The 11,862-nt window shown below is 36.6% G+C and overlaps 1 protein-coding gene across 1 annotated transcript; it reads right to left on the bottom strand.

The window, feature by feature from the left end:
• Positions 1–4,863: 4,863 nt before the first annotated feature.
• LOC132772865 (proto-oncogene Mas-like) lies at positions 4,864–6,713 on the bottom strand. The gene has a single exon (XM_060771713.2). It carries the CDS (start codon positions 6,676–6,678, stop codon positions 5,713–5,715), a length of 966 nt encoding a protein of 321 aa, XP_060627696.2. The 5' UTR covers positions 6,679–6,713; the 3' UTR covers positions 4,864–5,712.
• Positions 6,714–11,862: the final 5,149 nt, after the last annotated feature.

The raw sequence follows: 11,862 nt of genomic DNA on the forward strand, positions 1-11,862 counted from the left end.
ATCACTTATTTCTTGGGAGGAGAGCAATGTCCAATCTCGATAAAATAGTAAAGAGTGGAGACATCACACTGGCAACATAGATCCGCCTAGTCAAAGTAATGGTATTCCCTGTAGTAACCTACGGATGTGAGAGCTGGACCTTAGGGAAGGCTGAGTGAAGGAAGAGAGATGCTTTTGAATTGTGGTGTTGGAGGAACGTTCTGAGAGTGCCTTGGACTGTGAGAAGATCCAACCAGTCCATCCTCCAGGAAATAAAGCTTGGCTGCTCACTGGAGGGAAGGATACTAGAGACAAAGTTGAAGTACTTTGGCCACATCATGAGGAGACAGCAAAGCCTAGAGAAGACAATTATGCTAGGGAAAGTGGAAGGTAAAAGGAAGAGGGGCCGACCAAGGGCAAGATGGATGGATGGCATCCTTGAAGTGACTGGACTGACCTTGAAGGAGCTGGGGGTGGTGACGGCCGACAGGGAGCTCTGGCGTGGGCTGGTCCATGAGGTCACAAAGAGTCGGAGACGACTGAATGAATGAACAACAACAAGTGAGAATCCTTGGCCCTATGGATCAAAGCTACCCAATAGAAACAACAAAAAGTATCACAATGTATTTTTGTCTTGTACAAGTAAAATTCCTGTTAGACATTTGGTGGAGGCAAGGACCATCACAGTTCCTTTATTTATTTATTTATTTATTTATTTATTTATTTAAAGAGAAAAAAAAGGATCAGGGGAAAGGGGTTAAGTTTTTGTTTTGCAGAGGGAAAAAAAGCTCATAATGGATGTTACATCCCCCAAAACATATGAATAAAATAAATGTCTCTAGTCTATCTTAAAACCTGCTTTCTAAAGCTTTGGAAAATACATTGAAAAGCCAAAAAGGAGACTCATGACTCCAAGTATATTTTGGGTCAAGTTAAGAACAACTTCATTCAATAGTGAGTGTTTTTAGTTGTGTCTAGGCATCCTTCAACATGGCTGACACATTTGTGTGATAATCTCCTTACTTTAGTTCAGGCATGGGCAAACGTTCTAACTTGGGGGCCATAAGGTGGGCTGGAGTGGGGTGGGCAGGCCGGGAGGGGAGAGAGGGGATTCTCCCCAAGCCCCCCTCCCTTTTCCATCTCTATCGGCAGCAGAAAGTGAAGCAATGACAGGAAACATTTGGATCCCAAAAGGGTTAGCCTTCATCAGGATGAAATGGAGGATGGGAGAGTAAAAGTGTATCCATTAGACCCCATATTGCCCACTCATGATATATAATCCTATAACTGGAAGAGACCCCAAGGGCCATCCAGTCTAACCCCCTGACGTGCAAGAAGCATTCCCGATAGACAGCCTCTGTGGAAAAGTCTCCAGAGAAGGAGACTCCACTACACTCTGAGGCAGCCTATGCCACTCTCCAATAGCTCTTACTCTCAGAAAGTTCTTCCTAATCTTTCCAGTTGAATCTCTTTCCCTGTCATTTGATACCATTGCTCCCTTTTGCCCTGGTCTCTGGAGAAGCAGAAAGTCAGTGTCCTCCCCCCTCTTCAATGGGACACCCTTTTAAATCTCGAAACATGGTTCTCATGTTTCCTCTCAACCTTCTCTTCTCCCAACTAAACATCCCCTTGGAGAATAGGAGGAAGGAAAAAGAGAAGGAAGAAAGGGAGGAAGAAAAGGAACGGTGGAAAGGAATGGAGGGAGGGAAGTGAGGGAGAGAAGAAAGGCAAAAGGGAAGGAAGGAAGGAAGGAAGGAAGGAAGGAAGGAAGGAAGGAGAAAGATAGGGAAGGAGGGATAAAAGAAGAAAGGAGGAAAGGGTATAAGGGAAAGAGGGAGGGAGAAAGAGGAAGGTAAGGGAGGAAGGAAGGAGGAAGAAGAGAGAGCAGGAAGGAAGAATAGGATGGTGTCAGAGAGGAGGGTCTGAGGAAAGGTCCCAAAGGGGCTGGGTTTGCCCATATCTGCTTTAGTTTCTTTCCATAATATACCAGTGATGAATGTTATTGCCAAATTGTACCAAATCCAAAAAAAATTGAAAAATGAGTTATAGCTGGCAGCATGTTGTTGGTGATGCAGTGACCCAGCAGAGCATTTGAGTCTCTAATCTGAGATCCCCAGACTGAGTCATGCAGCTCAGCTACTGCTTGCATCTTATGTGGTCATCAGACCCTTCCTTCTATTTCCTCATATCTCAATTCATATCACACAGATCCTGCTACAGTAAATGGTCTGCCCACACAATTCTTGAAAGCTTCCTTAGATTTTTATCCAAATTTCAAGCATCATGCATTTTAGAAGAAAATTTTATGCACACTTCAACAGCTGATACAGTACTGCATGATATCAGTGTATAAATTGACTTTATTTATAAATTTAGGGCAAGTTTTGGGGGCAAAATTATGAATTTTTATATGATCCACGAATTAGTTAGAGCTTGCTCCACAGAAATGGGAGAGCACCAGTATTTCTCCAAGGGCCAGATGCTCATGGCAAATGATTCTATTTTCTCACCCATGCATACAAAAAGACCAGAAGTGGCGCCATAGTGGAGAGAGTCTATAGACATAGTGTATAGTGTCTAGATCCAGGGAAGTATTGCTACCCCCCTATTCTGCCTTGGTTAGACCACACCTGGAATATTGTGTCCAATTCTGGACACCACAATTGAAGAGAGATATTGACAAGCTGGAATGTGTCCAGAGGAGGGCGACTAAAATGATCAAGGGTCTGGAGAACAAGCCCTATGAGGAGTGGTTTAAAGGGCTGGGCATGTTTAGCCTAAAGAAGAGAAGGCTGAGAGGAGATATGATAGCCATTTATAAATACATAAGAGGAAGCCACAGGGAGGAGGGAGCAAGCTTGTTTTCTGCTTCCCTGGAGACTAGGATGTGGAACAATGGCTTCAAACTACAAGAAAGGAGATTCCACCTGAACATGAGGAAGAACTTCCTGACTGTGAGAGCCATTCAGCAGTGGAACTCTCTGCCCCGGAGTGTGGTGGAGGCTTCTTCTTTGGAAGCTTTTAAACAGAGGCTGGATGGCCATCTTTCAGGGGTGCTTTGAATGCAATTTTCCTGCTTCTTGGCAGGGGGTTGGACTAGATGGCCCATGAGGTCTCTTCCAACTATGATTCTATGATTCTATCAACACTTTTTGATGGACTATGATCTTGTTTCTATACAAAAAGAATGGAATGGTTCCTTTTATATAAAAGTATTTAATATTGACCCATGGATAAATCTACTCAGGTTTCTGGGTCAATTTTTTAACTACAATTTCTAGGCTTTGACATGAGTATACAGTAGCTATGGTGGTAATTGCATAGGTGCTGAGGTGATCCCACCATATTGAATGTTTGAACAGCTAAAGCATAATGATACTGCCCTGACCTTCTATCCATACCACCAAGTTTTTGAGGAACATAAAATAAAATTAGAAACAAAAGAGATGCCCATCTCTGACAAACCCACTTTTAAAAGCATAGAAAATTTGGCTTTTTATGTTCTATCCTCATGTCCTCCCATTCTATATTTTTGTAATTTTGATTCAATACATGGTAAGATCTTTGAAAAGAATGAAACAATTGTTTTTAATTGAGCATCATCATCATTTATTGAGAACTCATATACATAAATGGTATGCCAAAAGGATCAAATTAAACACACTAAATTGAACCCTTTGTTGCTGTTTATTCATTCAGTCACTTCCAACTCTTCGTGACCTCATGGACTATCCCACGCCAAAGCTCCATGTCGGCCATCACCACTCCCAACTCCTTCAGAGTCAAGCCAGTCACTTCAAGGATACCATTCATCAATTCATAAAGTCATCCTCTGATTATTTAGCAAGTTAAATATCAATGCACAGTAAAAAAAAAAAAATGAGGGTGGTGGATAAAAATGGAACCCAGTCTTTTTTAGCAGGCTGAATATTAGGTTGAACCAAATTGCCTGCGAGAGGGGGGGGGGGGCAGTGCATGGTCAAAAAGAGCAAACCAAGAACCCTTTCACACAGCTGAATAAAATCCCACATTATCTCCTTTTAACTGGGATATATATGGGATATATGGCAGTGTTGACTCAGATATTCCAGTTCAAAGCATATATTGTGGGTTATTCTGCCTTGACTGTGTAGAAGGGCCCCAAGGGTTGGAAATGCAGTGCACAGCTATAATTCAAGTCTATTGCAACAGCAAGGCATTGAAAAGTGAGATGTTAAAAAGCTGGGACAAACCTATATTCATATTCACTTCCCTCAACAATGGCCAGTTCTTGATGTGAGGAGGCTCTCTGAATACTTGCCCTTTGCTCTGATTAACAGCGTAATTATATAGGTAGAGAAGAGATAGTTTTTATATATAAAAATTCCTCAGAAGGCTAATGGCACACACTCATAGTCATCTAGTTACTTCCAGTTTGAGTGGGAATGCATTGCATAGGCCCTAGATAAGCAAAAAGATTGATGAATAAGTCTGAAAAAGGTCAACAATAACTGTAAATTCAAGTCTTTGCTTTTTTTAATGGGTCGACTTTTCCAACATCATCAAGGTCTATCCTGATAAAAGGAAGCCAGATGTGTTATGGATCATAGGCAAAAATTAAATTTGTATATGTTAAACACATTTTAAAAGATGTAATTTTATGAAAAAATTAATAACAGTTTTCTAATCATTAATAAGACTGATACTTCTTTTTTGAAGTTTCTCCTATTTCAAGGCCCCTGGAACCTAAATAAAAATTTATTTTGAATAATGTAGGCTATATTTCAAAGGCAAAACCACCTCTGAGTATACTTTGATTGAGAAAAACTCAATTAAATTAATCACTGGGTGTGACTTGAAGACACATATACATTTCAGGTATATAAGGATCAGGTACTGTAAGGATAGCAGACTACCTAGAGATGGTTACCCAAAGAAAACTCATTCAACCATCTATTTTGCAATGAGATAACACTTGTTTAAATTTAACTGATGTAATGGATCTACTTTTATTAGGATTAACAGTAGGACTCGTGCTTTTAACTGCCTTCCCTTGCTACAACTGGCTAAGACATGGATTTTTTTTGAAGAAAGTCAGAAAAATATGAATACATTTTTGTGTAAACATTTCATAGCCCACTATGGAATGAGAATCATACCAAACATTTGATTACAAGTTAAGTTATTACATTAAAAAATTACAGATTTAATATCCATGTTTCCAATTGACCTTTCGAGTGACAAAATTCCTTATTTCCTAATGGAACTCAAAATAGCAAACGATGCATTTGCTTTTCATAGGTGCCTTTTAATCCCTCAATAAAATATAGTGCCTATGTTGTGTCATACCAACTCTTAGTTATTAAGAGTTTTTGAGTTGCAGAAGCTCAGGTTTCAACACATGACTGTTGCAAGATTAAATGCTAGCCTAAATCCAATATGTAGTCCATAACAAAGAGGACCTACTAGATCAATAATTGACTGATGAATTAATAAAGCTGTAAAGGACGCTAACTCGAAAGGTCTACTTTAATTCAAACCAGAAGAGGGATTTAGTGCAGGTATTTCAAAGTTTGTTGTGATAGTATGACCTTTCTTCAAGAAGAACAATTAATTGTTTCTCCATTTATTAAACTATGTAATTTGTTGTACCTCCACAGGCTTGAACATTCAAACATGGCTTTAAAAAAATTCTTTTGAACAAAAAGTGTAAATTGTAACTGGTGGAATGTTGAAACTGGAGTTCAAAATCTTTTATGGTACCATCTCCATTGTATTTGAACTTGAAGTTCCAGTTTCTCTACTGTCTTCATCTTCCTTGAAGACTTTCTCTAATATTTGCTGTATTCTCTGCCAAAACTGACCCCTTCTTTCTCTCCCTACTAGGAAATAGATGAATGGGTTAATGGTACTGTTGAAAGATGCACATATGTAGCCATATTCATAAATGGAAGTATTTTCAGATCTAGTATACCGGGCGGCATATTGAATGACATTCATTGGAAAAGCAAAGAGGAGGAAAAAAATGAGAGCAAGCAAAACGGCAGTTAAAAGCTTTCCCCGTTTGTGCTGTGGAGATATCACACATACTTTAATTAACATGGAAACAGTAGATATAGATATGCCTGGAGTAGTAAGCACAATATTCAGCAAAAATTGATAGAACCATAGCTCACAATATTTCATTGTCAGATAGAGACTGGTGTGAGCAGGAAACAGTGGCAAGGTCAAAATCCAGATTACACCACAAATAGTGGGGGACAAATGTCGTGGCTGATGGAATCGATACCAAAATGGAAAACAGACAGACACACACCTATCAATGCTGATTACTGTCAGTAGAAATTGACTTGCGCTGTAAGTAACTAGGAAGAAGGTACGAAACACTGTCTTCATTGGATCCTCATACTTGGCACCAGACAACCGAGCTACAAGCCAATATGTATTAATTCCCAGAAGACCTGTGACTACACCCAGATCAGCAATGGAAAGGTTCCAGATATAGGTGGTGAAATGATTCCTCTTAATGCGAAAACCAAGGAGCCAGACCACAATTCCATTTCCCAAAAATCCCAGAAGGGAGAGAAGAAAAGTGAGAAAGCTTGTCAGTATCATTCCTGTGCTTATGTTATCCTGATTTGATTCAACATAGGGACAATTAGTGTGGGTTGCAGGGCCATGTGTCGTTACATTATACACATTCCCAGCAGTTACCATCATGCTTAAGTTTTATTGTGCTTCTTTTTCTGGAGAACAAAAAAAAAGGCTCCTATTAAAAGTAAAGACACTTAAAAGTATTTAGTTTCACCTCTGGAGTCAAATTATTAATAATACAGGTGATGTTTCTGACTCTGCTCAAGTTTAGTTTGGTGCAATGTAGCAAATGTAAAATCTTGTGGATTGAAATAGTCTACTTTCAGTCTATGTCGTCTTCACATATGTTCAGTTATAAGCCCCTTCCATCGTCTTCCCAGGACAAGCTGCAATTTAAAAGTGGAAATTTTCATCAACATGTTTTTCTCCCATAGAAAATATTTATATATATCTAAAAAGATGCTTATGCTTATCTCCCTTCCCTCCCACCATGTAGCTCTAGAAGCCACTCAAGACTAACTCTAGAAGGTTTTGCACTAGGGCTGGGCAACCACGGAAAAATTTGTTTCTAAATTCGATTCGTTTTTAGGGGGGTTTTGTGTTTCGATTTTTAAATTAATTCCGAAATTTTGCTAATTTTTTTTCGATATTTACAAAATTTCATAAATTACGAATCAATTACGAATTGATTTCGAAACAATTACGAATCGATTCGTTAATGGTGGGCGCGATCACGCAATACGCTAAAAAAACCTCCAAATAGGACAGGAAGCTTCCCTCTCCCTCTGTTGTTGACTGTTGGTGTGATAATTAATTTTTTTTTTCACTGAGAAAACAAACAATGACTATAAAACTTGCACCAGACATGCGGAAATATTAACGAAACGATTTCGAATCAATTACGAATCGATTTCGAAACAAATACGAAACAATTACGAAACGAATTAAAAAAAATTGTTTTGTTTTTTAGTTGCTCCTGAATGGTTCAATATCGCTTCGTTATCAAAAAAATAACGAATTAATAACGAATTACGAAATTAACGAACAAAACCGCCCAGCCCTATTTTGCACTACTCAGGGCCCTTCCACACAGCCCTACATCCCAGAATATCAAGGCAAAAAGTGCCACATTATATGAGTGTGAATTCAGATAACCCAGTTCAAAGCAGATATTGTGGGATTTTATGCCTTGATATTTTGGGTTATAGGGCTGTGTGGAAGGGCACTCAGGAGTGGATTTCAAGGTACTTGGGCTCTGTAGTGGAAAAGGTAAATCACCCCCAGGAAAGGAAGCAAAATAATAATAATAGTATAATTTGATAGTGGGTAAGGGACACATAGTTATGAATTGGGTGGTCTTCAGATGCTGTTGGCTTACAAATCACAGCCATTCCTTACAATGTAATGCACACAAAAGATCTAAAGTTCAAATTTTATACTCCATGATGCATTTGAGAACTCCCACTGAACAAATTATAAGAACTTACCAATCTGCGAGACATGATCTATTCCCTCTGAAAGCTCATTATCATGGTTTAATCAGTTTACCAGCTTCATCTGATATGAAGGATGTGTTCTTTTATGCACTGCAAGGATAAGAAGAAGATATGAGCCACTGAGCAGAACTGGCAGTACCATTAGATAGATACTTCAAATTAGGCAACAGATTTGGGGTGTCGAAAAGCACACATTCTTAGTTATGGCTAATATTGCCTTTTAAGTGCCAAGCATAAGATAAAGGTTGTTCTGGGACTTTTTTTCAGCTTCAATTATTCTAAAGGCACCAGAACCCACCTGATGCTGGAAGCTAAGCAGGATGATCCTAGGTTAGTACTTTGACGGACAACCAATGAACAACAGGTTTTGTAGACTATTTTTCAGAGGAAGGAATTGACAAAACTCAGAGGATTTCTTGCCTGAGAAAATCCTACAAAATTAATGGGATCTCCATAAGTATATATTAGGGCTGGGCGGTTTCGTTTCGTTAATTCGTAATTCGTTAATAATTCATTAATTTTTTCAATTACAAAACGATAACGAACCATTCTGGAGCAATTATTAAAAAAAAGAATTTTCAAAAACGTTTTGTAAATGCTTCGTATTTCGATATTGTATTCGTTTTGTTATTGTTTTGGGGTCGTTTAGTTATTATTTCCGCATGTCTGGGCCAGTTTTAGGGTTTAATTAGTGAAAAAAAATTATAATATCACACCAACAGTCAACAACAGAGGGAGAGAGAAGCTTCAGAAGGTTTTGGAGGTTTTTTTAGCGTATTTCATGGTCGCGTCCGCCATTAACGAATCGATTCGTTATTGTTTCGGAAATCGATTTGTTAATTTTTTACCATTTACAAAATTTTGTAAATATCGAACTTTTTAAAAGGAAAATTTTGTAATTATTTTAAATATCGAAACAAAAAAAAACCCCAAATACAAATCGATTTTAGAAACAAATTTTTCCGTTGTTACCCAGGCCTAGTATATATATATCTTGTAAGCTACTCTGAGTCCCCTTCGGGGTGAGAAGGGTGGCATATAAATGTCGCAAATAAATAAATAAATAAATCATTTGCAAATATCTCTATCGCCATAGCAAACAATATCAGTGATAATGGGAAGCCTTGTCTTGCTCCTCTTGTCACTTTTATTTCCCTTGTTATTCCATCAGTAATTTCTACTACCTCTGAGTTATTTGAATAATATTGTTCTATTAATCCTTTTATTTTGTTTCCCATTCCAGATTTATTCATAATTTTGTCTGCTATTGTACACAATCAAATACTTTATATATATCCCATGCTAAAATCCTCACTTTTATATTTCTCTCTCTCCAATACTCTTTCAATCAGATTTGTTATCTGTCTTCCTTTTACAAAATCACATTGATCCACTTTTATATATTTATACATAGATTTATTTATTCTATTACCCATTATTGCTGACAATATTTTTGCATATTGATTAACTAATTATATAGGCCTGTATGAATCTGGGTCTGTTGGGTCTTTATCAGGTTTTGATATTAATATTTTTAAGGATTTTCTCTATAAGTCTGGTATTTTCTCTCCAATCAATATTTCGTTATACAGCTTTATTAATTTTGGAACCAATTTGTTTTATAATATTCAGAACTGGTGCTTTCCCAATTTTTAATTTTTTAATAGCTTCCTCTATTTCAGACCTCTGAATAGGTTGCTTTAATAATTCTATATCTTCTCCTCCATTTTTACTTCCCAATTTTCCTCCACATTTTCCATACTTTCCTCTAATTAACTAGCCCTTGATTGGTGCAATTCCTTATGGAACTCTTCAAATATCTTCATTTTTTTCTTTTATTAATTTACTTTATTAATTTTATTAATTTCTGCCCGTTTTATCTTTTATCTTGTTTATTATACTTTCTATTTTCTTTTTTCGTGTGGATCTGGGCAGAATTTTTGAATTCCCGTTACTATATTCAAAATATTAAATATATCGTTTTTTTTTGTACCTCATTGATTTCATTTTTTAAAAAATCTTTTTTAGCTTTCAATTTTATGTATGTTTGTATATGTCCCTTTATTATATACTCCTTTTCCAACTCTTCTATAGCTTTTTCTAAATTAATTTCCCTTTATTCTTGTCTTTTTTAGGTTAATTGTCACTTTTATACATAATTACCACCACTTTGATTGTATCCCACAATATTCCTTTTGACATGTCCCTTCCATTCAATCCCCAAATTTCTTGCCATCCAACTCTTCTTCTATCCATTATGCCTTTATAATTCAGTATCTTATTCAAACTCTACCTTCTCCTTTTATCAAATTCCACCTTCTCATTTTATCGTAATCACATTTTAAAACAATTTCCATAGACACCAAAGCATGATCAGAAACCTTGATATTTCCAATATCAACATTTAATAATTTACTTAACATATTTTTCAAGCAAAAAAGGAATCAATTATTGGATATTTTCTATGTTCAACTAAGTAATATGTATATTTTTCCTCTCCCTTTATTACCCTCCATACATCTTTGAATTGCCAACTTAAGTCTGTTATATTACCATTTTAACCTTTGCCTTTTGAATAGATTTGTCCTTTTTGGTCCATATAACAATTACATTCACCTCCAAATATTACATATTGTTGATGAAAAGTTTCTATCTGGCTTAGTACTTTTTCATAAAATTCTTTTTGCTTTACATTTGGAGCAGACACATTTATTAATTTCACCATACATTATTATATATCTCCCTTCATGATCTTTCAGTATTTTATTTATTACAAAACTACATTTATTTGCAATGATTATAGCTATTCCTCTAAATTTAGAAGTCCCAAATATTTTTTTTCATAACAGCTTATCCAATTCAATATTAATTCATTTGCTCTCTTTACCTTGATGCATTTCTTGTAGAAAAATTCTGTCTGTTGTATCCTTCTTCAATAAGGCTTCGATTCTCCTGTGTTTAATTACAGTTTCAATACCTTTGGTGTTTAAAGTTAATATTCTTGATGTATATACAGTAAGACTCTCTGGTTGCTTTTAATGAGAGCCTGGATGGCCATCTGTAACTGATGCTTTGAGTGTTCATGTATGGCAGGGGGTTGGACTGCATGACCCTTGTGGTCTCTTACAACTTTATGGTTCTAAGCATCTATGAATGATCAACTATTTCACAACAGCTCATGTGTCCTGATAAGATTACAGTAATATGATAGCCCTCTGATATTTTACCATCAAGATAATTTGCCTCATATATATTTGTACTTGGAACTGAAGATATCAACATGTAGAATAGCCTATCTGAAATCTTTAGTGGTATTTTATAGTCTTCCTACATGATTTCTGAAGAACTGGACATCCTTCTAAAAGGAGAATGTTTGCCATGCTTCATTCTTCAGAGTGAGTCCTCATGGCTGCTTCTCAATAAATGGCTTTCGAGATGAGGCTGCAGCAGATGTTGAGATGGGAGGTGCATGATATTTCAATTTGTTGGACTTTTGTTCAAGGTTGTTATGAGTTATGATCAATATATATTAATTGCATGCAGATTTTAATGTGTTAGACAGTGAACTGCTTTTTGATTTGAATTAATTTGAGTTTTATAAGAAAGATTGTATTTGATAAAAAGAGATGGAGGGTATATGTACAGTGTAGAATTATTGCAATTTGACAACCCTTTAACAGTCATGACTCAACCCTGTGGGATAATGGAAAATGCAGTGTTATGAGATGCTGGTGCCTCATCAAACCACAACTCCCATTATTCCATAACATTGAACCATAGAGTTAAAGTAGTGTCAAATTACATTAAATTTACA

The sequence above is a fragment of the Anolis sagrei genome, chromosome 4, assembly GCF_037176765.1.
Source record: "Anolis sagrei isolate rAnoSag1 chromosome 4, rAnoSag1.mat, whole genome shotgun sequence".
NCBI lineage: Eukaryota > Metazoa > Chordata > Lepidosauria > Squamata > Dactyloidae > Anolis > Anolis sagrei.

Coding starts and splice junctions, on each gene's coding strand:
- LOC132772865 (XM_060771713.2), bottom strand. CDS start 6,678: ATGATGGTAACTGCTGGGAATGTGTATAATGTAACGACACATGGCCCT.